This window comes from Cupressus sempervirens, chromosome 7 (assembly GCF_028749045.1).
Source record: "Cupressus sempervirens isolate cs-2001-9-10 chromosome 7, ASM2874904v1, whole genome shotgun sequence".
In the NCBI taxonomy this organism is placed as follows: Eukaryota; Viridiplantae; Streptophyta; class Pinopsida; order Cupressales; family Cupressaceae; genus Cupressus; species Cupressus sempervirens.
The window spans coordinates 662,652,071-662,679,285 of NC_143124.1; the positions used below are offsets into that span (position 1 = coordinate 662,652,071).

General features: G+C 36.0%; 2 protein-coding genes across 2 annotated transcripts in view; both read left to right on the forward strand.

The window, feature by feature from the left end:
* The first annotated feature begins 447 nt into the window (after window positions 1-447).
* Window positions 448-27,215, forward strand: part of LOC149548404 (2,3-bisphosphoglycerate-independent phosphoglycerate mutase) — a 40,547-nt gene continuing 13,779 nt past the window's right edge. Inside the window, exons 1-6 of the mRNA XM_089792479.1 lie at window positions 448-491; window positions 580-742; window positions 2,635-2,762; window positions 23,994-24,144; window positions 24,374-24,577; window positions 24,816-25,240. Of these exons, the coding sequence (XP_089648605.1) occupies window positions 587-742; window positions 2,635-2,762; window positions 23,994-24,144; window positions 24,374-24,577; window positions 24,816-25,240 (1,064 nt within the window). The 5' untranslated portion in view covers window positions 448-491; window positions 580-586. The remainder of the gene's footprint in view (window positions 492-579; window positions 743-2,634; window positions 2,763-23,993; window positions 24,145-24,373; window positions 24,578-24,815; window positions 25,241-27,215) is intronic.
* Window positions 12,454-17,433, forward strand: LOC149548405 (uncharacterized). The gene is made up of 2 exons (XM_089794853.1): window positions 12,454-13,950; window positions 17,057-17,433. The coding sequence occupies exons 1-2, from the start codon at window positions 13,134-13,136 to the stop codon at window positions 17,164-17,166; spliced, it is 927 nt and encodes a 308-aa protein (XP_089650979.1). The 5' UTR covers window positions 12,454-13,133; the 3' UTR covers window positions 17,167-17,433.

Genomic DNA, 27,215 nt, shown 5'->3' on the forward strand with positions numbered 1-27,215 from the left:
AGTTTAGCTATTATTAATTATTATTATTAATTAATTTTTGTCACACAAAGCGATACTTAGTTCATGCTGTGTTTTACGGAAGCATAGCGGTACACGTGTCTCCCGTTTGGTGGGGTTTCATCCAATTTCTTCACAATTGAAAGCCGACTGGTAGGAATGGCCGTCAAATTTGGCAGCGAAAACAAATTAGCGTTGAAAGTTGGAAGGGTTGAGGGGACCCAGATCTCACGCGCACCCATTTCATACGCCTCTTCCTGCGCCAGACCTAAGCCACCTTATTCGCAATTTCATTTTTCTAGAATCAATAAAAATACCAGTTTTCCCTTACTGTGGTCAATAACCGGGGGTTGTAGATATTTACTTGCGGCCTCGTGTTTACCGGCGGATGGTAGTTTTCTGTTTGGAAGGTGCATATATATATAATTCAGCACGCAAGCACAGATATTTGTGTATTTCCTGATTGTTTTCTGTGAAGGTTTCGAAATTTGAAGGTAGGTGGAACAAAACCCTGTAATCCTTTTAGCTATTGTTGAATTTATACGCCGGAGAAGATTTTGACATATAAGTGTTGATATGCAGAATAGGAATGGGCAGCATGGATTGGAAGTTGGCAGATCATCCAAAGCTTGAGAAGGGGAAGCCCTTGGCTGTCATTGTTTTGGACGGATGGGGCGAAGAAAAGCCCGATCAATACAACTGTATTCATGTTGCCGAGACACCTACAATGGATTCACTTAAGAAGGTTATTTTTATTTTCGCTAAAATGCATTTTTTGGTCTTTGTTTTTTGATAGGATAAATCAATCTCTTTTGGGTGACCTTATGATAGATATGATTGCTTTTATTGGATATGTACCCGCCCTTAGCTTCTAAGACCCTTTTTTATTCGAAACCAGTTGAGCTCATCTCGTTGAATGCAAAATAATTTTTAAATTTTATTTAAGGTTCTATTAAATGAAAACGTAACTTTGAGAATAATTTGTATAGCTACGTTTTCGAACAGAAACTGTCTTGTTCTTAATTACCCAAACTCGATATTTTCACTTAAAGTAATAATGGATTGCGGAAACTTTGGAAACGGAAGGGTTCTATTCGTTGTAGCGAGACTTTGAACTCAACAGGGAACGCTAGTTACCGATTGAGATGTTATTTTTAATTTCCCCTAGATTTGATCTTACCATGTATCTCACCCTGGTAGAAAACCCTGTGTGTTTTATCAACAGCACCAATTAAATATGTTGACGCTGGCTGTACATAGTTTAAATTTTCTTTAATTGCACTAAACAAGGTCCGGTTTGTAGGCTGTGTTCATTCTTCCCCAGTTGGTTTCATATAAGCTCCAGGGCAGTCTATGCCTTAACATCATTCTCCCATCTATACTCTTTTGATCTTTTATCGATGTGCTTGTCAGGAAATGTGCTCTACCCCATATAGATGTGCCAATTTGGAAACGTGGATGGGAGTTTGCAAAATGGATAGGAAATTAGATTTAACGAGCACTATTTATATTGTTATCTTTTGGGTATTGATTATGATTCACTACGTGCTCACAAGTTTTAAGTTGTGATATTTTAATCCCAGCCATCCTCCTCTTACAAGTTTTTTTGTTGTTCGTTAGTTCTTTGGCATGGTTCAGCAGCTGCCTCTTTCATATCGTTCCTTTTTAAAAATATTTCTATGATTTTTAAGAAACGCAGATATGCTTTTATATGCATACTATAATGAGGATGACACTGCAGAAATTGCTCAAATCATATATATTTCTTTTGGTAAACTGAACCTTTTTCTGAATGATCTATAGATGAAATTCTTAACGGACAAAAAAAGGTTGTCAGCTCTCTTAGAAACTCTGAAATATAAACTCAAATGTCTTCAATGTCCTTTTGATTCTGAGCGAACTGTTTACTCAATTCTTAATTGAGAGAAAGTGTTCCATGAAGATAACTGAAATGTAAATTCAGATGCCTTACGTCTCCTTTTCTCCTGGTCTTACATATTAATTTTTTCCATCATTGGTTTTATTTTTACCTTAGTTTCATCATCTGCTTGATTGGTACACTTACATTCTCTGATAAATCACATTCATGCTCCATACTTCGTGTACATTCATGCTCCTTACGTCTTCTTTTCTCCTGGTCTCACATATTAATTTTTTCCATCATTGGTTTTGTTTTTACCTTAGTTTCATCATCTGCTTGATTGGTACACTTACATTCTCTGATAAATCACATTCATGCTCCATACTTCTCGTGTGCAGACTTCAAAAGCACTTTTAGGTTTGTGGTTCACACTTTTAATGTGCAGTATTGTGTTCTTTCTAGTGGCCACTGGTGAAGCTTTTAAGAACATGTTATGTATCTCTTTACATCGAGATGTCCAATCTGAGTGCTGGTGATAAATGTTTATGTAATCTATGTGGTTTTCAATTCTGCATCGACAAAAGAAAGTAGATTCAACTTCCCTGCTGCTAGTTTTTTCTTATAATCAGTTTGAAATTGAATGCATACAATTTCTATAGTGTCCTTGTGCCCATTATCGTGTATTATCTGTAATTACTAATTTAATTTTGCATTTTGTGCACTAGATTTTTTAATTGCTTACATATACTGAAAGCTTATAAGTTATCCATTTGCAGGGAGCTCCCGAGAAATGGATGCTGATCAAAGCACACGGACCTGCAGTTGGACTCCCTACAGAAGATGACATGGGCAACAGTGAAGTTGGGCATAATGCCCTTGGTGCTGGGAGGATATTCGCTCAAGGGTAAGTTATTTACTGGGAAGGCACAAAAAATGCATTGAATGAAAATATTTAAAATGCTACTAAGAAATATACTTTGATGATATCTTTACTGTATAATAGTTCTCTCTTTCCTCCTCCTTGTATACTTAATTAATTACAAAGATGCAAAATAAGTTTTTGGGATTTAGATTTGTAAAGTTTCTGCTAAATCCTTATCTCTTAATCAGACTTTTAATCCATTATTATATGCTGAGAATGATCTTCTAGGTAGTATGAATATTGATGAAATTAGTGCTTATTATAATGCAGATACAATACTGAATAATTAACCTTTTATTGTGATAGAGAATCTCAGATATAAATTGCAGGATATAAAATGCTTATAGGAGCAGACTGCTGTAACTGTGCGTCCTATAATCTGCATTTACAACCTACTTATATATCCTTTTCAAAGGGTATGTCCCTCAAGGGACATAACCCCTGAAGGGACATAACCCTTCCTAACTCGGCACCTATAGGAGAGAGATATATATCATTAAATGCCAACATTAGAGATATATTACTATTAAGAGGAAGTATGGTATGTACTGTCAGACCTGTAGGTTTATCTTGGTTAATATTCTTAATACTCCCTCTTAACCTGATAATCCTATAGAGAGATATTATATCTAGCAACACCAATACAGATGAATAAGCAAGAATTAATACTCTATATCTGTCTATCTCTTCTTAGTATGTGGTATCATAGAACACATGATACAAAGTCATATTACTAAACCTGTGATATGACAAATCACTGCCACTAGTGATACTATACAGGAAAAATCTGAAGAGTAATCTCTTCATTTATCCAAGTTATGATTTCATAGAAACTGGTATTTCCATATCACAACATGATCCTGAGTTTTAAGATCTACCAGAATACAGGATAAACTCGGAGAATACTAAGATTTTTTCTTTATCCAATTTGTGACCCATGAACTAGCAATGTTAACATCAAAATATGATCTTGAACTCATCTAGATCTTACAGTAGAACTCTACTATTTAGCACATTATCTAAGAGATCGCCACCTCTCATAATGTTTTATACAAGTGTTCATTATTTTTAGAGATCGTGACCTCTTAAAATAATGAATACAAATGGTGGAGCCCATAACAGTCAATAGCCAGACAAAATAAAATTATTTTATTAATAATCAAGAGAGTACAAATGGATTACAACTCAACCATAGCAAGTCTCCTCCTGAAGTGTTCTATCTTCACCCTAGATAGAGGTTTGGTGAGTATGTCTGTTGTCTGATTTGCAATGCAAATGTATTCCAATTTTACAAAATTCCTGTCTACCATATCTCTTACATAATGATAAGGAATTTCAATATGCTTGGACCTGTCATGGAAAACTGGATTCATTGAGAGCTTGATGGAACTCTGATTATCACAATGAATAATCGTGGGATTCATAGTTTGCCCAAATAATCCCACAAGTAACTTCTTCAGCCATACTTTTTCTCAGGAGGCCATCGCTGCTGCAATGTATTCGGCTTCTGTGGAACTCTGTGCTACTGAAGACTGCTTTCTACATATCCAAGATATCATTGCTGATCCCAAACTGAAATAACATCCTGAAGTACTTTTTCTGTCTTTAACACTTCCACCCCAATCTGAATCAGTGAATCCATTTAAGTCTAAAGCAACTTTCTCATATTTGAGTCCGTGATTAAGAGTGCCTTGTAAGTATCTCATAATGTGTTTAACTGCGACTAGGTGAATCTCCTTCGGTTCACACATAAACTGACTTAAAACATTAATTGCATAGCAAATATCTGGTCTTGTATTTACTAAGTACATAAGAGACCCAATCATCTGTCTGTAGAGAGTAGAATCTATGGATGGTGATTCTGCAATTGCTTCCTTAAGTTTATGTAGATTAGTCTCCACTGGAGAAGACATAGGTTTGCAATTCCACATTCCAAATTTTTAAAAAATATTTGATGTATGCTTCCCTTGATTTAGTATGATACTGTCAAAATTCTGCCGTACTTCCAGTCCTAAGAAGTAATGAAGGAGCCTTAAATCTCTCATCTCAAATTCTCTAGTTAGATCTTTCTTGCACTGATCAATGAGATGATCATTACCTGTTATTAGTAGATCATCAACATACAGTATCAGAATTACCATATCATCTTTATCTCTTTTATTATATAAATTTGGATCAGCTTCATTCTTGGAGAATCCTAAGTTGGTGAGATACTTATCAACTCTTTCGTACTAGGCCCTGGGAGCCTGTTTAAGCCCATAGAGAGCTTTTCTGAGCCTGCAAACAAAAGCGTTAGGATCATGAGTTTCAAATCCTTCAGGTTGCTCTTGATATACTTCTTTTGAAATCTTTCCATTTAGGAATGTTGTTTTCACATCCATCTGATGTACCTTCCATCCCTTTGATGCGGCAATTGCTAAGACTGCTCTTACGGAGGTATATCTGGCAACAGGAGCAAAGGTTTCTTCATAATCAATCCCTTCTTTCTAAGAAAATCCTTTGGCTACAACTGTAGCTTTATACTTGTCAATACTATCGTCAGCAACATGCTTTATTTTAAATATCCACTTGGAAGAAACAACAGATTTTCCTTTAGGTCTTGGAATAATTTTCCAAACATCATTTTTCATGATGGATTGGTATTCTTCTGCCATAGCTTCTTTCCAAGTTGTATGTTTAATAGCATCAGAGGGATTGGTTGGCTCTGTTTTGGATAAATCACTTATGTTAGTTTTATAACCAGAGAATTTTTTAGGTCTTTTGCTTTCTTTGACTGTTCTAGAAGGTGCAACAAAGTCTTGAGCTGTTTCAATTGTTTTAATGGCCCAAAGTGGTCTTTGCTTTGAATTTTCTTCAAGGTTCATATTTTGAATTTCATCTTCGATTTCTTCTAAGTTCTCCCTCTAGGACCCAGATTCACTATTTCTTTTAGAACTAGATAAAGGAGAAGGTTCATTAGAACTTATGGCTCTTTTGAATGCAAGATCTTCTTCAAAGATTACATCTCTGCTAAGTTCAATAGTTTTCTGTCCAAGTATGAATATCCTATATGCTTTAGAAGTTTCACTATACCTTACAAAAATACCTTTCCTCCCAGAGGGTTCTAACTTGGTTTTCTTTTCTTTTGGAACATGGATATATACATGACATCCAAATCTTATATTGGGTTTTACTTTAGTAAATACTTCTTCAGGGGTTTTATCTTTAGGATAGGAGTGAGGACTTCTATTTTGAATATATATAGCAGTACAAGAGGCTTCTGCCCAAAGGTAATATTCTAAGTTTTGGTCAAAAATCATAGCCCTAGCAGCTTCTATAATTGTTCTATTCTTTCTTTCTGCTATCCCGTTTTGCTCTGGGTTATAAGGAACAGTGTACTCCCTCTTAATCCCTAATTCTTTACAAAACCTTTTAAACAAGTTTGAGGTATATTCTCCTCCGTCATCAGTTCTAAAGGCTTTAAATTTATGTCCTGAAAATTTTTCAGTTAATGCTTTGAATTCGTTAAATCTTTGTAGGATTTCTTCTGATTCCTTGCATTTTAAAAAGTAAATCCATGTTTTCCTAGAGAAGTCATCTATGAACAAGATATAATATCAGAATCCTCCAAGAGAAGGAACAGACATAGATTCACATAAATTTGAATGAATTAATTCTAGTACATTATTTGTTTTCCTAGTACTATCATGAAAGGGACTTCTGGTGCTTTTACCCAGAGCACACCCTTTGCAAATGCTAGGGTGGTCTTTATTTAATTTGGGTAATCTTGTAACCATCTTTTCCATAGTTGATAAAGTTTTAAAATTTAGATGCCCTAATCTCTTGTGCCATATTTCATTTGAATCTTCAACTTCGTGGACTAGGGTTTGAATGGATCGACTAGATTCTATATTCAATTCATACAAATATCCCTTTCTTTGACCAATTAACTTTGCTTTCTTGATGGAAGAGTTCTTAGCACAAGTCAATACTTTGCCATCCACTAATGCAACATTGTGTCCATCATCTTCAAGTGCTGTAATTGAGATTAGGTTTCTTTTAATCCTTGGTACATAGAGTACACCTTTAAGAAGAAGAGTATCTCCTGATTTTAGTTTCAAAGTACAATTTCCAATTCCTTCAACGGAGTGTGTTCAGTTATCACCAATGGTAACTTCACCGTTAACCTTCTCTGATAAAGAATTTAGAGTTTCTTTGTATCCCGTTTTATGTCTAGAAGATCCACTATCAATTACCCATGCTTTTTTTGAAATTTCATTTGATAGAGAGGAATACAAAACACGGTTCTCAGGATCATAAGTATCTTCTTTTCTAATGACATTTGTACAATTTGCCTGTTGTTTGGAATTTTCAGACAATTAGATCTATAGTGTCCAAATTTTTCACATTTGAAACACTTTATTTTAGATAGATCTTTCCTAGGCTTTCCATTCTTTTGATTTTCTTTTTTCTTTTTGAAATGCTTCTTCTTGCCTTTATAGGAGTTTGTATTAAGAACGTGAGGTTCTTCATCTTCTACTTTTGGTTTCTCTCCTTTCTTTAGTTTTTTGGATTCCTCTTGAAGACAATCATTCTTGAGTCTGTTAAAGTTCGGGAGCTCATCTTTGGCACTTATTCTTTGTGCGAATGTCTCCCATGAATCTGGCAATCCATCTATAGCCATAAGTGTTAATTTTGTGTCACTAATGATGGTTCCTATGCTTGATAGTTCATCTCTAATGCCGACAACTCTTAAGAAGTAAAAACTTATCGATTCTCTTTTCTTTATCTGAATGTGATTCAGTTGCCTTTTTAGTGCAAGAACCCTGGTTGCATTGTTTACTTCATAGGCATTTCGTAATGCATTCATCATATCAAAGGTAGTTTGATGTTTTGTAAGCACAGGTACAATATCATTTTAAACTCTATCCAAGATGATTTGAATAGCTTTTCTATTTCCTTTGCTCCAAATAGATTTGTGAGGTTCAGCTGGGGGTTGTTTGGATGCTCCATCAATGAATTGTTTTACATTGTTCTCTTCAAGAATCATCATGATTCTGAACTTCTAGGCTTCAAAGTGCTCTTTCCCATCAAACCTATCCTCGGGTCTGATTGTGTAAGCCATGGAAGATAGAAGATTGTTGCTTGATGTGTACAAAGTCTGATTACTGAAATTTAACAGAGCCTAGGTTTGATTACCAGAGCTCTGATACCATGTAAAGATTCTGCTAAATCCTTATCTCTTAATCAGACTTTTAATCCAGTCTTATATGCTGAGAATGATCTCCTAAGTAGTATGAATATTGATGAAATTAGTGCTTATTATAATGCAGATACAATAGTGAATATTTAACCTTTTATTGTGATAGAGAATCTCAGATATAAATTGCAGGATATAAAATGCTTATAGGAGTAGACTGCTGTAACTGTGTGTCCTATAATCTGCATTTACAACCTACTTATATATCCTTTCTAAAGGGTATGTCCCTCAAGGGACATAACTCTTCCTAACTTGGCACCTATAGGAAAGATATATATATATATATATATATATATATATATCATTAAATGCCAACATTAGAGATATATTACCATTAAGAGGAAGTACGGTCTGTACTGTCAGACCTGTAGGTTTATCTTGGTTAATATTCTTAACAAGATTTGAGGACCACTAATGTTTATGCCTAATACATTATACATTCTATATCAATACAAATTAAATTATCTTTGTATGGTATGGTCTGACTTTGAGATCTCAATAAAATATAACATAACAATATAAATATTTAAATTGCTAAAGACAGATGTGGTAACAAAATAAATATAATAACAATATATAAGAATTAAAACATATTGAGATAAATACTTTTAATGTTATGTTCTATGCATTTAGATCTATAATTAGTTAAATATATGTATATTATTATTTATCCATCTGGATTCTGGCCATATCTGTATCATACTGTGAAGGTATCTTGAATTTTTTAGTATTGCCTCAGATATCATATTCACGAATACAACTATGAGCCAAATTATTTATGCTTAAGCCATTGACAGTTGAGGATGGCCAAAAATGTTCAGACTGTTTGCAGTTGTTTTTAACTCTTCAAACAGACTGTTTATTTGGGTGTGAGGATTATTTCTGTCTCCCAATCTTTCTCCTTTTGTCCAATTTTCAGGACTGGCCACTCCCTGAAAATTATGGGAAACAGGAAATTTCTCAAAGAAAAGTTGCCTAGCACACATTTTTTAGGGAAATATTGCAAAAATTGTGGGAATTTTATATTGAAGGATTGCTTAGTAGTAAGTATATAATCTGTAGGGAAAAATGGTAAATGTAATAGATTGCATCTGTAGGTAAGAATCCTCTGTCTCTTTCATGTAGTGCCTGCCCCTAGTCTACATTTTTCTAGTTACATTTCTGATATCATTGCCAAACTCTTTTAGGCCAAGTTTTATGTTTGATAATCAATAGCATTATCTTGAGATTATTAGATATTGTTTCAGACTCAGTTGATATATGATGAGATTATTTGGTACTCTATACTTCATGTGTGCATGATGATTATTACAATGCTGTTAGATTATTGATGATGTTTAGTTAGATGGATTATCCTATGTCTTTTCTGATGGATACTTACCCCATACTGCATGTGTATGGTGTGTGTGTTTGTTTTCTTTATGTATGATGTTTATGATATGGTTAAGGAAGGGAGTCGTAGTCGCCTGCTAGTCGGGATCTACACGATGCACCACTTCCTGCCATTCCCTGTTTAGCTTAGTATATATTGTGTATGTACATGCGTGGATTTTATGCAGGTTGCAGGTATCGGGTATCGACTTTCCTGAATTGCCAGGATGAGCATACCCTATCACATTATCTCAATGGTAAGAGAGGGGAGATAAATTCTTAAGTCCAAATCTTAAACCTTTGAGCCATTCGTCCTAATTAACAATTAGGACAAGTATCTGAGTCGTGTACCATTCGAATGCGTCGGATGACGTTAATTCGTGATTTTTAAACCCTTAGTTGAATTTTGTATGTGTTTAGCTATGATGGGTTTTCGTATTTTTACTTTATGAGTTTTGGTGAATTTTTTGTTAATTAAGTCTAATTAAAAATATTTAATTAATAATTTAATTTAATGGAAAATTATTTGTTATGTTAATATTTTATTAATTGAGAAATTAATTATATAAGTCATATAAAAAGAATTAAAATTGAGAATAAATCTATAAGTTTAAGTTTGAACATGATGATATTTAATTAATTTAATAATAATATAAATATATTTATATATTTGGAGTGCATTTTTAAATAAATGCTAAATAATATTATTATTAAAATTAATAGATAGTTATCAAAATTATTGTTCAAAAATAATTTTAGAAGTGGGAAAAGAAAATTAAATTATTAAAAGTTTTATGATTGCATAATACGTGCATGAGATTAAAGTAAATAAATCAATTTAAAAGAGGTCAAGTAAAGATTAAATAAATTAATCTAATGGATTATTGTGTGTGCATGGAAAAGATAAAAGAAAGATAAATGAAAGTTAATAAGGAGTTAAAAAGGTGTGAGCAAAGAGTTCTCTAGGGGGAATACACAATTAGTGCCTCGATTTTAGGGAGAGAACTCCTTTATCACAAATTGGGGGGTTCATTTTGGAGGGCTGGAAAATTTTGGAGGAGAAGGAAAAATTTCAGAGAAAGAGAAAGTTCTGAAAAGGGGAATTGTTTTCTACAGATTTCTGGAGCGTAGCAAATTAGCATCAATGTCCAGGTAGACATTCGTGAAGATTTGCATAATTCAAATATGTTCTTTTAATTCCTGTCTTTTTCGTGTTTGCTAAATAATTGTTTGGATAATTCTGGTAAAGAATATATATATATATATATATATATATATATATATATATATATATATATATATATATATATATATATATATATATATATATATATATATGTATGTATGTATATATATATCTTGCTTGTGAATTCTGGATATTGGAAAATTATTTTGTATATGGGATGTTTTAATTGATCAATATAATTTCTTCCCAATAGATTGAAAATTGTGAAAACTTATTAAAAAGGGTAGAAATCTTATTGGAAAATCTTCTAAAAATATTGATAAGAAAATAAGAAATGGGGATCTAGATTTTTGTCTATCAGATTTAATTTTGAACTTTCGGTAAAATAATATATATATATTTACACAGTAAATATATATTCATTTAAAAATAGGTTTGATTATAATCGAATTCATTATTTACAAAGTTCTGTTGTTAAAACGTTTTTTTAATAAAAAACACGTTTTTCATAAAAACGTCGTTTTTTCCTTGGAAATTCGTTTCATATATATTAAAAAAAAAAATTATATAAAAAAAAAATGAAATGACTTTGGGAGGGGGGGTTTTACCCCACTCCGTCCCCACTTTCTGCCTGTGGCACTGCTGCCGCTGACCGCAGTACAATTGTATATTTTATGGAGATTGGACTTTTCATTATTCTTTCTTATGGATGTATTAAATGATGGACTTAGTTTTAGATTAGATTTTAAATGTGATTCAACGTCATGGGATCTTTAAGGAATGCAACCTGTTATGTATGTTATTGCTTTCGCTACTTTGTGTTTGATGTGTATGTTATACTTTCTTAAAAAAAAAAAAAATGCTATCAAACTTAGTCAAACTTTAGGTTATTTCTTTTGGATCCCTTGGCAGGGTGTTACATCTGGTATCAGAGCCCGAGTTTCTACATTGGGAGCTCTGGGTATATTGGAACGCCACTAGTGTTAACTAGTTGAACAAGAACGGAAACCTTAAACTATTATGTGTATCTCTTTCAAACTGAAACTTGAAACTAGTTGAACTGAAACATGATATGAACTATTTGTTGCATATTTTTCATACTTCAACACTAAGACTTTAAACTGAAAATGACACTTTTACTGTTTGCAAAATGTGTGTCTTTTATATATACGATTTACAATTTTATGCATTATGGTTGTTATAGTATTCTGTATTTTGGATATTATTGTAGGATGGTATCTGGGACGAGATCTTCCGTTAGAGGCCGTAGCCTTGGCCGTGGCAGAGGCCGTGGACGAGGCAGAGATATCAGTGTTCATGAGTCTATCCATGAGAGCCCCATTCAGGAAGAGAATAGGGAAGAGCATGTTAGTGAGCATCAGGAAGAGAACCACAGAGAGGAACATGCTGACTCGAAGGAGGTTGATCTAAGGCAAATGATGCGAACCATCATTGATCGCCTATCTCTTGTTCATGAGCAGGATAGAGCGCGCCAGGCAGGATGTGAGCATAGACACAGGTCTAGGAGCCTTCAGAGGGATCGACATAGATCCACTGTATCTTCTTAGATGAAGGACCTTCAGAGGTCCAAGATCAAGCCCTTTAATGGGCAAGGTTCTGGTTATGTAGCTGAGCAGTGGCTTATTGCCCTTGACAAGATTTTTGCTATGCAGGACTTTGACAGTAATGTCAAAGCGAGGTTTGCCATTACCAACCTGGAGTTATTTGGGGCCACCTGGTGGACTATTGAGGAAAAGAAGTTGGGCATTAACATGGGTAGTGTTACTTGGGAGATTTTTTGGAGAGCTTTCATGAGCGATTCCTACCAGAGGAATGGAAGCAGCATAGAGCAGATGAGTTCCATAACCTGAGACAATACACTATGACCGTTGTAGAGTATGAGCGCAAGTTCTATGAGCTCATGCCCTTTTCGGGATTCAGTGACAACCCAGCACAGTTGGCACAACATTTCATTCGAGGCTTGAACAACCGTTTTGTTGGGGGTGTTAAGGTATTTGAGCCTAAAAACCTGAAGGATGCGGTACATCGAGCTATCCTTGTAGAGCAAAGTGTCAACCTTGTAGGCAGAGATATCAGTGTTCATGAGTCTATCCACGAGAGCCCCATTCAGGAAGAGAATAGGGAAGAGCATGTCAGTGAGCATCAGGAAGAGAACCACAGAGAGGAACATGCTGACTCGGAGGAGGTTGATCTGAGGCAAATGATGCGAACCATCATTGATCGCCTATCTCTTGTTCATGAGCAGGATAGAGCGCGCCAGGCAGGATGTGAGCATAGACACAGGTCTAGGAGCCTTCAGAGGGATCGACATAGATCCATTGTATCTTCTTAGATGAAGGACCTTCAGAGGTCCAAGATCAAGCCCTTTAATGGGCAAGGTTCTGGTTATGTAGCTGAGCAGTGGCTTATTGCCCTTGACAGGATTTTTGCTATGTAGGACTTTGACAGTAATGTCAAAGCGAGGTTTGCCATTACCAACCTGGAGTTATTTGGGGCCACCTGGTGGACTATTGAGGAAAAGAAGTTGGGCATTAACATGGGTAGTGTTACTTGGGAGATTTTTTTGGAGAGCTTTCATGAGCGATTCCTACCAGAGGAATGGAAGCAGCATAGAGCAGATGAGTTCCTTAACGTGAGACAATACACTATGACCGTTGTAGAGTATGAGCGCAAGTTCTATGAGCTCATGCCCTTTTCGGGATTCAGTGACAACCCAGCACAGTTGGCACAACATTTCATTCGAGGCATGAACAACCGTTTTGTTGGGGGTGTTAAGGTATTTGAGCCTAAAAACCTGAAGGATGCGGTACATCGAGCTATCCTTGTAGAGCAAAGTGTCAACCTTGGACAGGGGGGTTTTGTGGGAGCGCCTACTACAGCAGGATCTAAGGGCAACCACAACTTCGGTGGAAACAGGAAGCCTCCCTTCCCTAAGGGGAATCAGTCTCAACAACAGTCTCAACAGCAGAAGGGATCTTACCCTCAAGCACAGAGTGGTGGCGGTGGTTCCAACTCTAGGAACAATCGCAATGCTCAACGCAATAAACGGAATCAGCAAGCTCAGCTTGCACAGAGCGGCCAATCTTTTGCTAGCAGGGATAGCCACCAGCGGTCGAATGCACCACCTTTAGGGAGAGGATCTGGTAGAGGCACCAGATGTTATTCGTGTGGACAGATTGGTCACATTGTAGCATACTGTCCACAGCGAGCATCTCAGTATTCAGGACCTAGGCCAGCAGCATCTGAGCCTACAGTCGGAGATGCAGGTAGAGCTCATAGAGTATTTGTAGCGGTGGATCACCGTCAAGTAGACCATCAGGGGACAGTAGTTAAGACTACAGGAGCTATCCGAGGTACACCTCTCTCTGTATTGTTTGATTTAGGTGCTACAGATTCTTTTATTTCTCCATCTCTAGTTGTTAAGTGTAAGTTGGAGGCGGTTAAGCAAGATCATGGTTGGCAAGTGGAACTAACCTCAGGCGCTAAAGTTTCCACAGATTCTGTAGTTCATAAGTGTGGACTTAGCACAGGAGTGTTTGAGACTTCAGTTGACCTTCGAGTTATTCCTCTTGGCTCCTACGATGTGGTCTTAGGTATGGATTGACTTGGCTCTCATAGGGCTAGTATAGACTGCAGAAAGAAGACCATTATGTGTCAGGATGACCAAGGGAAGGATGTCGAGATTGTGGGGATACCGAGACGTATATCTCTACGGATGATCTCTTCCATGCAATTAAAGCAGAGCTTTCGTAAGGGATGTCAGGTATTTGCTGTTATGGTAAATTAGCTAGATGAAGAAGACTCTACGAGGAATACCCTAGATCACCCTATTTTACAGGAGTATGCAGATGTCTTTCCGAGTGAGATTCCAAGCATGCCTCTGAAGAGAGACATTGATTTTAGCATTGAGCTTACTCCAGGAGCGGAACCTATCTCTAGAGCTCCTTACCGTATGACCACTCAGGAGTTAAGTGAATTGCGTTTGCAGTTAGAGGAACTTTTGGCCAAGGGTAGTATTCGACCTAGTGTATCACCATGGCATCTCCAGTGCTCTTCGTGAAGAAGAAGGATGGTTCTTTGCGTCTTTGCATTGATTACAGACAGCTGAACAAGGTGACAATAAAGAACAGGTATCCTTTACCAAGGATTGATGATTTATTTGATCAGATCAAGGGAGCTACAGTGTTCTCCAAGATTGACCTTAAGTCAGGATACCATCAACTTCGCATCAAGGAAGCTGATATTCATAAGACCGCCTTCCGAACTCGCTATGGGCATTATGAGTTCACAGTGGTACCTTTTGGGCTGACGAACACTCCATCAGTTTTCATGTGCTTGATGAATGGGGTGTCCTATTCCTATCTTGATAGATTTGTTCTTGTGTTCCTTGATGATATACTGATATATTCTAAGTCCCAGAAGGAACATGAGGAACATTTGAGTTTGGTTTTACAGTGCTTGAGAGATAATCAACTTTATGCCAATGCGGCAAAGTGTGATTTCTTTCAATCAGAGATACAATATTTAGGACACGTTATTTCAGGTGAAGGTATCTCTATAGACCCTGTGAAGATCCAGGCAATAGTAGATTGGCCTGCACCCACTACTGTGTCGGAGATTCGTAGTTTCATGGGTCTAGCTGGTTATTATTGCAGATTTGTCCAAAACTTCTCCAGAATAGCACATCCTATTACCTCCCTTCAGAGGAAAGGAAAGAAGTTTCTATGGACAGAAAAATGTGAAGCATTTCAGAAGCTCAAAGAGCTTTTGACCAGTGCACCGATATTAGCAGTTTCTGATCCAGAAGGTGATTTCATGGTGTGTACAGATGCTTCCCTTGAGGGGATTGGAGCAGTTCTGATGCAGAATGGTCGAGTGATTGCATATGAATCATGCAAACTCAAGGATCATGAGTTGAATTATCCTACACATGACCTTGAGTTAGCAGCAGTAGTTCATGCCTTAGTGAGATGGAGACATTTCTTGTTGGGACATAGATTTGAACTACATAGCGATCATCGTAGCCTTTAGTACATATTCACGCAGCCTAATCTGAATGCTAGGCAGAGGCGTTGGATGGAGTTTTTATGTGAGTATGACTTTGAGGTAAAGTATATCCAAGGGAAGGAGAACGTAGTAGTTGATGCTTTGAGTCGCAGGAAACATGTGATATCATCTATGACTCTTAGTGTTGATTTGAGGTGTCAGATACTTCAGGCACTCCCTACCAATTCTTGGTATCAGGAGGTGTGCAGAGAGATAGATTCAGGGAGACCTTTGGAGGGTAAGTTTTCAGACTATGTCCTAGAGTCAGATGGCCTTTTGAGACATTCAAGAAAGATCTATGTGCCGCTACTGGATGAGCTTCGCATATTGATCCTATCAGAGGCCCATCGTGCACCTTACTTGGCACATCCAGGTGTTAAGAAGATGCATGCAGACTTGCGACATTTATTCTATTGGTCCGGGATGAAGTGCGACATTGCTGATTTTGTGGCTAGATGTCTTGAGTGTCAGAGAGTCAAGGCAGAACACCAGCATCTGGCAGGACTTTTGCAGCCGAATCTCATTCCTTCATGGAAGTGGGACATTATCTCTATGGACTTCATAGTAGGATTACTTATGACTTCTCGTCGTCATGATGCTATCATGGTCACCGTTGATCAGTTGACTAAGGTGGCACATTTTTCACCAATCAGGTCTTCCTACACTGCAGCTTCTGTAGCTAATGTCTTCATGCGCGACATCGTGAGACTACATGGTATTCCTCGAAAGATCATTTCGGATAGGGATCATGTTTTCACTTCTGCATTTTGGACATCACTACAGCATGATCTTGGAGCGCAGTTGAATTTCAGTTCAGCATATCACCCAGAGACAGATGGACAGATAGAGAGAGTGAATCAGGTTCTCGAAGATATGTTGAGGATGTACGTGATGGATAGGTAGGCTCATTGGGAGAACTATCTCTACCTAGTGGAGTTCGCTTAGAACAACGGGTATCACAGTTCTATTGGCATGGCACCTTTCCAAGCCTTATATGGACGTCCTTGTCGTACACTTTTGAGTTGGGACAGTCTTGAGGATCGCATCCTGTTGGGTCCTGAGATGCTTCGTGACATGGAGCAACAGGTTGTGCATATCCGAGAGCACTTGACAACGGCATAGGATAGGTAGAAAAAGTATGCTGATGCACATAGGAAAGATAAGTAGTTTGCTGTGGGAGAGAAGGTTTTCTTGAGAGTACGTCCGCGGAAGAGTCCGATCCGTTATGGAAAGGGCTCGAAGCTAGCACCTCGCTTTGTGGGACCATTCGATATTCTTGAGAGGATTGGTCTAGTTGCCTATCCTCTTGCTTTACCGCCCAACCTTGCTCGCATTTACGATGTTTTCCATGTTTCAGTACTTAGACAGTATATCCCTGATGTTGTACATATTCTTGATTGGAATGCATTGCAGGTAGAGGATGGGCAGTTGGCTTTGGAGCTAGTTCGTATTCTGGAGCAGCGGGAGTTGACCCTCAGGGGTCGAACCATAGAGCAGGTAAGGGTCCAATGGGACCCTACTGATGACTCTTCAGCTACATGGGAGGATGCATCTAGATTACGGGATTTATATCTTTATTTGTTTGTAGGCTTCCAGGAGTAAGCCTAAGTCTAGGGGGGGTGGAAGTAGTGCCTGCCCCTAGTCTACATTTTTCTAGTTACATTTTTGATATCATTGCCAAACTCTTTTAGGCCAAGTTTTATGTTTGATAATCAGTAGCATTATCTTGAGATTATTAGATATTGTTTCAGACTCAGTTGATATATGATGAGATTACTTGGTACTCTATACTTCATGTGTGCATGATGATTATTACAATGCTGTTAGATTATTGATGATGTTTAGTTAGATGGATTATCCTATGTCTTTTCTGATGGATACATACCACATACTGCATTTGTATGGTGTGCGTGTTTTTTTTTTTTATGTATGATGTTTATGATATGGTTAAGGAAGGGAGTCGTAGTCACTTGCTAGTTGGGATCTACACGATGCACCACTTCCTGCCATTGCCTGTTTAGCTTAGTATATATTGTGTATGTACATGCGTGGATTTTGTGAAGGTTGCAGGTACCGGGTATCGAGTTCCCTGAATTGCCAGGATGAGCGTACACTATCGCATTATCTCAATGGTAAGAGAAGGGGTATAAATTCTTAAGTCCAAATCCTAAACCTTTGAGCCATTCGTCCTAATTAACAATTAGGACAAGTATCTGAGTCGTGTACCGTTCGAATGTGTCGGATGACATTAATTCGTGATTTTTAAACCTTTAGTTGAATTTTGTATGTGTTTAGCTATGATGGGTTTTCGTATTTTTACTTTATGAGTTTTGGTGAATTTTCTGTTAATTAAGTCTAATTAAAAATATTTAATTAATAATTTAATTTAGTGGAAAATTATTTATGTTAATATTTTATTAATTGAGAAATTAATTATATAAAAGAGTCATATAAAAAGAATTAAAATTGAGAATAAATCTATAAGTTTAAATTTGAACATGATGATATTTAATTAATTTAATAATAATATAAATATATTTATATATTTGGAGTGCATTTTTAAATAAATGCTAAATAATATTATTATTAAAATTAATAGATAGTCATCAAAATTATTGTTCAAAAATAAATTTAGAAGTGGGAAAAGAAAATTAAATTATTAAAAGTTTTATGATTGCATAATACGTGCATGAGATTAAAGTAAATAAATCAATTTAAAAGAGGTCAAGTAAAGATTAAATAAATTAATTTAATGGATTATTGTATGTGCATGGAAAAGATAAAAGAAAGATAAATGAAAGTTAATAAGGAGTTAAAAAGGTGTAAGCAAAGAGTTCTCTGGGGGGAATACACAATTAGTGCCCCGATTTTAGGGAGAGAACTCCTTTATCACAAATTGGGGGTTCATTTTGGAGGGCTGGAAAATTTTGGAGAAGAAGGAAAAATTTCAGAGAAGGAGAAAGTTTTGAAAAGGGGAATTGTTTTCTACAGATTTCTAGAGCGTAGCAAATTAGCATCAGTGTCCAGGTAGACACTTGTGAAGATTTGCATAATTCAAATACGTTCTTTTAATTCCTGTCTTCTTCGTGTTTGCTAAATAATTGTCTGGATAATTCTGGTAAAGAATATATATATATATATATATCTTGCTTGTGTATTCTGGATATTGGAAAATTATTTTGTATATGGGATGTTTTAATCGATCAATATAATTTCTTCCCAATAGATTGAAAATTGTGAAAACTTATAAAAAAGGGTAGAAATCTTATTGGAAAATCTTCTAAAAATATTGATAAGAAAATAAGAAATGGGGATCTAGATTTTTGTCTATCAGATTTAATTTTGAACTTTCGGTAAAAGAATATATATATATATATATATATATATATATATATATATATATATATATATATATATATATATATATATATATATATATATATTTACATAGTAAATATATATTCATTTTAAAATAGGTTTGATTATAATCGAATTCATTATTTACAAAGTTCTGTTGTTAAAACGTTTTTTTTTATAAAAAACATGTTTTTCATAAAAACGTCATTTTTTCCTTGGAAATTCGTTTCATATATATTAAAAAAAAAAAAATTATATAAAAAAAAAATGAAATGACTTTGGGAGGGGGGGTTTTACCCCACCCTGTCCCCACTTTTTGCCTGCCGCTGACCACAGTACAGACTGCGGCAGCAACAATAGTACGTAGTATTGTTGCTGCGACTGCAGCCTGGCCTGCGGCCGACAGCTTTAATTTAAAGCCACGCGGGCTATAAACGCTGGGTTTCTTTTAACATTTATTTTATCATTTTTAAATTATTAACATTTGTAGTTTTTTTTAATATGTATAAATTATTAATTATTAATTTATTAATAATAATTATTAATAAGATTAATATTTGTAATACTTTTTTTTATATAAATAAAATATTACTTTAATATTTTGTTTATAAAATATATATTGTGAACAATTAATTAAAGATATTAATTAATTATTTTAAATTAGGTGATCATTTAATTTAAGTCTAGATTAATGAAAATCAACGGGAATCTTATCATCATCAGCTAAGAGTCAATATAATAATATTTACCTTAGTAAATTTGGGAAATTGATCATGGGGTAAATATTTGTTTTATATTTAAGCTATTATTTAAATTTACTATAAGAAAAATAAAAAAAACGATGAAAATATTCCATCACTTGTTAGTAAAATCTAAAATGGATACTGAAACTCCACATTCAACTTAAAACTGAAAACATGTGCTTGTACTTTGTTTTCCTTATGCTATTTATGTTTGGGATTTTTGGGTTGACTAGAGTGTTGACCAGTTATAGGACGTCTACCAGAGGCTTGGGGGTTTTGTTAGTGTGGTATCATGTTGACTCGATCTTGATCATTATTGCTCAACCATGTATGTGATGGTATGTTTATGATGAGTATATTTGTTTTGTTGATTATTATGTTTTCAGTGTCTTGGTGAAATAGTGGAATGTATGCTATGAGATATCTGAATAACCATTATGAGTCATTGATCAGTATTGTTGGATTACTTCCGGTTGCTTGTTGAGAACCGATGGATATTTTGATTTATTTTGTTGCTTTCCAGTTGCTCGTAGAGAACTGATGTGATTACTATGATTATCTTTATGATGCTTTCCAGTCACTTGTATAGGACTGAGGTGATTTTGCTATGATTATGTGATTTGTGATTTCATGAGCTTAGGGTAGGTTATCTTTATGCAGTGTCGGGAAGTGGCTTGCAATGGGAGCCGGGGACCCTAAGTGGTCCTGGGGTTAACCCATTGTAAGGTGTTTAATAAGTGATAACTTTACACTTAATACTAACTTAAATGAACCTAATAAGAGATAATTGTATGTTCTCGCCCATGCCATGAGTGCTATTACAGACTAGGATGGGAGTAGAGAGAATGCTTGGTTATGACCTTGCATTCCGTAGTATGCCTTGTCAGTGCGAGAGGATACTAGTGGCCGCAGGGATCACTAGGGACCCGGGAGTCCTAAGGGATTGCTTGGGTAACTCCGAACGTGATTTGTGCGATGACACTTTTCCGCTTACATAGTAGATACCTATGTGTCTTTGTGGTGCCTCTAGGTTTAGATGTCAATCTATTTTAGGAACCTTTGAGTTAGCATACTTATAGGATTTCCTGGACTTAGAGAGTATTTATGTTATATGTTTTGTTATCCTATTTGGGACTTGAGACTATCTCCTCAGCGCGGTGGGAGTGGACCATTTAGGTTCCACGTGGTCGGGTGGTAGTGCTTTTTACTCTTACCATTGAGATCCGTCCGAGACACCGTGGCTGGAGTATTCTTGTTGGCATATACCTTCATTCTGTTCATGGATCATTGTGATAGATGGTTATATTATATGTTGGATGTTGTATCATTTTATGATGGATGTATATCTCTTGATGTATGGATTTATTATGTATGATGGATGGTTTCATTTATTTTATTGCATGTGTATCATGGATCCGAAGAGGATGATGTATATTTATCTTGCTTATGTATATTCTTTTAAGCCTTTCATACCCTGTGACATGTACAGTGGATGAATGAGCATTCCGAATTAATTTGCCAAGAGGCATTCAGAACAATTTTATATTTTATGGACATTGGACTTTTCATTATTCTTTCTTATGGATGTATTAAATGATGGACTTAGTTTTAGATTAGATTTTAAATGTGATTCAACGTCATGGGATCTTTAAGGAATGCAACCTGTTATGTATGTTATTGCTTCCGCTACTTTGTGTTTGATGTGTATGTTATACTTTCTTAAAAAAAAAAAATGCTATCAAACTTAGTCAAACTTTAGGTTATTTCTTTTGGATCCCTTGGCGAGACGTTACATTTCAACAGATTAAAATATTATACTTAAAAAAAAAATATTACATAGCTGCTAAGGGGTAGCATCCCTATATTATACCTCAAAAAAGTTTTACATTTTCATATTGGACGAGTAAGTATCAGATTAAAAAGTCTTTTCTGCTTCATCTATCTACCCATTACCATCTATCATCCATAATAGCTTCTACTTCTTTATGCATACTGGCTAATGGCCCTTAAAACTATGCTCCTCCGCCCTATACTCACATACCAAATATAGATATTAACTTAGTTACCGGAATCATGCCCTAGAGGCCGGATCCAGATTCGTCCGGATTCTTCCAGAATTTTTTTTGAATTTTTTTTGCGATAATTTTTTTATAATCATAATGGCTTTGATTCATAGATTCTTTCTATGAAATGATTTAGAATCATACATTCATACTATGAAATGATTTACTTTTATGTATATTTTTCTCTTTTTTAGTATATATTTATAAACATGAATCCTCCACGAATCATAATTGGGAAAAAAAAATCACGAATCCACAGATCCGATTCACTTGTTGGAATTGAATTCGTTTCACGAATTGGTAACTAAGAGATACTTTAATATAAAAAAGGAAATATTACATACCATTATCAGACACTGCCCTTCCCCATGTCATTCCGTGCTGCAATCTGCATGGGTGGACATCTCTGCATCCCTTTCCATATTCAGATCAGAGCTTGCATCTTTGTCAGATTCTTCATCGACCGTTACATCTCCTTATTGCTTACTAGGCCTTCTATCACCAACTACTTCTGCAACCACCCAGGCTCACTTTCAGTTGCCAATTCCAGCAATTTATTTAGAAACAGAGCACTTCTTCTCGCAACCTCTCGCCTCTATTAATTGGTCGCAGCATTCACCATACTGAGAAGAGGGAACTTAGACACCTCTTTCCCCCGCCTCCGTATCACATAATGGTCTTTTAGAATTGGAATTGAATTCCTCTCATCCACATTTTCCATAACATAATTCAATTCTCGGCATAGCAGTTTGTATCTTTTTGTTGCAGAGTGCATGCACTGTCTCATCACCAGCATCTAGAAGCACAACCACAAACATGGCCACATTATCATTATTTACTTGGTATTTATGCTCAGTCCTTGGAAACTCCTATCTAGAATTATCTGAATCGCACGAATCACCATCCCATGTTTGGATGCCAAAATGTGTCACAGCCTCTTCTCAGAAATCTCACCCATGACAGAAATCTGTCTTTTTCTTTGTTCAAACTTCCAGGTGTATTCGTCAACTACCTCCTGTCGCTTGACAAAATATCATTGACAAGAAATGCGGATGTAAATCCTTTCTCCCATCTGCTTCCTAAATAGCTTCCGCAAAAATCACATAATACACTTTCGTTTTCCTGAAATTCATCAGGACTTGATTGCCCTTATTTCTTGTTCACTGATCTACAACCTTTATATAATATTACTTGCTATGTTAGGATGGTTGATAATCTTCTTTGCACTGAGTCTGACTAAAAGAATTGTACACTTGTTGTTGGTCAGTGCAATGACCAACATGTCATCGTCCATCCTTCTGCCATTAAAACTTTGCTGACCACATTCCATCTGCCATTAACTCCATTACCTGGCTATGATAAATGCCATCAGTAATCCATTGTCATTCATGTTTTCTGTTTTACCTGCAAATTAAACAGGAGAGTGATTACTGCCTCGTGGCAAAGTTGCCACATTGGACGTCATAAAAGCTCTGTCCTGTCCACATCTGAACTGACATACACATCACCCTCAGCTGCCTTCTTTGCCAATTCAATTGCCACCCAGGTCCCCTTTCAGTGTATGCGAGTTGCCTTTAACTCTTTGAATTTTGTTATTAGTGCCTGTATAGGCTATAGCAATTTTTCTAGCTTCCAATTCAGTGTTGCATTTTGCTGGATTGCATTCACGGCTGATAGTGAAGCACTTTTGCCAAAGCTCATTTTAAACCCAAAAGAGCGAGGTAAAAGTTTCAATTTATTCTGAAAGTTTTTCATGCTTTAGGGAATCTGTCATCTTACAATAGTGGAGGTAGTTAATCTGTCAAATCGTTTATCTAAGTGGTAAACTTATGATTTTTACTCTATATTACTATTGCATTCTTATATTTAAGAAGTCAAGGACAATTTTGATAAAGAAGATGATATTGAAAAATGATCAGATATGGAAAAGATCGTGTAGACAAATATCCCACCTAAGTAATTGAGTGACTAAAATTTTTTGGAAGGCAATGTCACCTACAATCTCAATTTGTTGTTAATATTTTGTTGGTCTTTTTAAATTTGTCCAATGACGACTTTCTTATGATAGAGGCAAATGATGAGAAGAAGCTTTTCTAGTATAGAAATTTTAGTGAGATTGGCTGTAGTAGATGCATTCTTTTTTAGTTTTCTGCTTATTTAATACCGAAGAATTTCGATGTGGAGCAGGGCTAAACTAGTAGATTATGCTCTTGAATCGGGAAAAATCTACACTGGGGAAGGGTTTAAGTACATCAAGGAGTGCTTTGGAACAGGCACACTTCATTTCATTGGGCTTTTGAGCGATGGTGGTGTTCATTCACGATTAGATCAGTTGCAGGTAATTAAATGAGAACATTGCTAACCGAATGTGCCTTGGAGATTTTTAAGATAGGAGACTTGCTTATTTCCTGTATGTCTGAGGCTTTAGCATTTTAAGTTGTTTTACTTTCTCTATTAATTTTTTCCTAAAAAAGGAGAATCCCTTATTTTCTGTTTGCGGAGGCTTAGGCACATTTATCTGTCTTTGCACACTCTGTAGATTTATTTTTTACAATTTGCTGTTGCAGTTGCTTCTGAAAGGGTCTGCCAGGAATGGTGCCAAAAGAATCCGTGTTCATATCCTCACTGATGGTCGTGATTGTCTTGATGGATCTAGTGTTGGTTTTGTTGAGACATTAGAAAAGGATCTTGCTGAGTTACGTAAAGAGGGTGTTGATGCACAGATTGCCTCTGGTGGTGGTCGCATGTATGTCACAATGGATCGTTATGAGGTATACATGATACTCTGTTTTTTTGATTTGTTACTCTATTGCATCACAGGAGTTTCTATGTTGATAATTTGCAAGCATACGATACCTTTAAAGATTTTTATTGCTTTGAAAATTTTCAGTGATGAGAAACAGCTTTCTTCATGCTGAAAAACCAGCTTTGTTTTATTTGTTGGGCTTGTCATATAAACTCTGGAGACATATCATGACTTCGCCATAAGAATTTGATCATCTTTTGCAGAATGATTGGGGTGTAGTCAAGCGAGGCTGGGATGCACAGGTTTTGGGAGAGGCACCTTATAAATTCAGGAGTGCGGTGGAAGCAGTCAAAAAACTTAGAGAAGAACCTAAAGCTAGTGATCAATACTTGCCTCCCTTTGTCATTGTTGATGAAAATAATAAAGCGGTTGGGCCCATTCTTGATGGAGATGCAGTAGTAACTATCAATTTTCGAGCAGATCGTATGACTATGGTTGCCAAAGCATTTGAATATGAAAATTTTGACAAGTTTGATCGAGTTCGATATCCCAAAGTTCGTTATGCAGGAATGCTTCAGTATGATGGAGAGTTAAAGCTCCCAAGTCATTATCTTGTTAACCCACCAGATATTGACAGAACGTCCGGAGAATATTTGGTTCACAATGGTGTACGAACATTTGCATGCAGGTTTGTTACTGGATTTTTAATTTCAAGATTTTTTTTTAATTCAGTGGCCCTGAGTGATAGATGTGGTGTGGCTAACCTTCTTTGGGTACTTGATCCTGGACTGCCCAATATATGACTATGAATGAATTATGAGAGCCAAGCTTAGATAACATCAACCAAGTTACAAAAAATAAGACAATCAAGTGTTGTGTCCCATGCCAACCCACCGACCGCCAGAATCAACTCTTCCATTTGAGACTCTAGTGTCTGAAGCATTGAGAGTTGATTTTCCCTTTTCTTTTTTCTGTATTGGGAGGTTGTCTTTTAATATATCAATGGAATGAGTGGGAGTCCTGTGTAAATCTTGAAAAGTGTTGTGGCTGTTTCCGTAATTTAAATCGTCTAGTAGCCCTGAGTGATTTATGTGGTGTGGCAACCTTCATTGGGTACTTGATCCTGGACTGCACAATACATGACCATGAATGAGTTATGAGAGCCAAGCTTAAATAACATCCTGAACCTAAAAAGCCAAGTTACAAAAACGTAGGACAATAAACTGTAGTGCCCCATGTCAATCCACTGACCACCAGAATCAGTTCCTCCATTTGAGACTGCTGGCTCATCACATCAACCATTTAAAACTTGTAGACACCCAAGTTCCAACTAATAGACACCTTTGGAGCACCAACCAAACTTGGCTATGGATCAGTCTGAGAGGTTTGATCCTTATTTACTAAGGCCAAGAATTGGACTGCATGAATCTTTTCATTACTAAACAGTTGACTGAATAACATTGTTTTTGTCCAAATTAGGCAAGGTGAAAGATATGGTAGCATTAAGAAAACCAATCAGTTCAAAGACACAACTAGGTGATGAATGACATTTCTCAAATTCAGGCAGAATGAATGTATTCACACAGTATAGCAATTAACCTCTGCAAGGTGTTGTTAGTAGAACCAGCTACAACAACAACAGGTGGGATTGATTTGTTCCAAAGAGTTCTTGCAATGTGGGTCAACCAAATACAACACCTCTCACATATTAGAATACCTTTCGGTAATACATTCCCAATTTTTACTAGGAAATTGTTATAGTTTACTTGATTCAAATACTCAACATATTGTCCCTTTAAACGGTCTTCACTAGATTGAATGGCATCATATCTAGGTAGTGGAAAGTCTTCCTTAGGGTCATGATTGAATTTTTTCCTTGTGAAAATGGTCTTGCTTGTTGCCATCATATTGGTTGTTGGTTATCACACAATTTGCCACTACAATCTTTTACAGCAAAACCACATGTTTTCAAAGAACTGACCACAAATGCCACCCACGGAATGATCAAGCTAGCACATTAAAGGAACCATTACCTCTTAGAAAAGTCATAACAAATGCAATCCCAACTTCAGTACAAGTCAATCTTACACTACATAATTACTGTGGTACCCTTGGGAAAAAAGGTAGTAGAGGATGACATAAATGCCCCTACCCTATCCATTTTTCCACCCCTCAACAAGGTAGGTACAACATTAGACTCATCAGACATGTTCATTTACCTCTCTTTGCTCTGTACCCTTTTGATATGGTAGAAAAAAAGCCAAATAGTAGACTTTATTCATGAAAAAATGGCCATTCTTCAATGGATAAAAAATGGGCAAAACTGCAAAAAAACGATAAAAAGGGCCATTTTTGGCCAAAAATCTGTTTGAAAGAATACTGGGCCCAACAATGGCTAGGAATATGGGATAGTTATATCCCATATTTTGGTAGTCCATACAGCAGGTTAAAAAAAATGCAATTTTTGAAAAAAATACAAAAAAAGGCCTAAAATTTGTAGGTCCCAATACAAGGACCATAATTATTATGATCCATATTGTCAGTGGGACCCTTTATTTTCCTTATACCTTATATAAGGTACAAAAAAAGGTTAATTTTTTTTTTTCAAGAAACATGATAAAAAATGACCCAAGGTATTATTAGACGTAAGCATCTTAAAGTTG

Bases quoted from the DNA above. Each gene is read 5' to 3' on its own strand.
- LOC149548405 (XM_089794853.1), top strand. From the start codon at position 13,134: ATGGGTAGTGTTACTTGGGAGATTTTTTTGGAGAGCTTTCATGAGCGA. The intron at 13,951-17,056 runs GTACACCTCTCT...AATGCATTGCAG, and splicing joins GACTACAGGAGCTATCCGAG to GTAGAGGATGGGCAGTTGGC.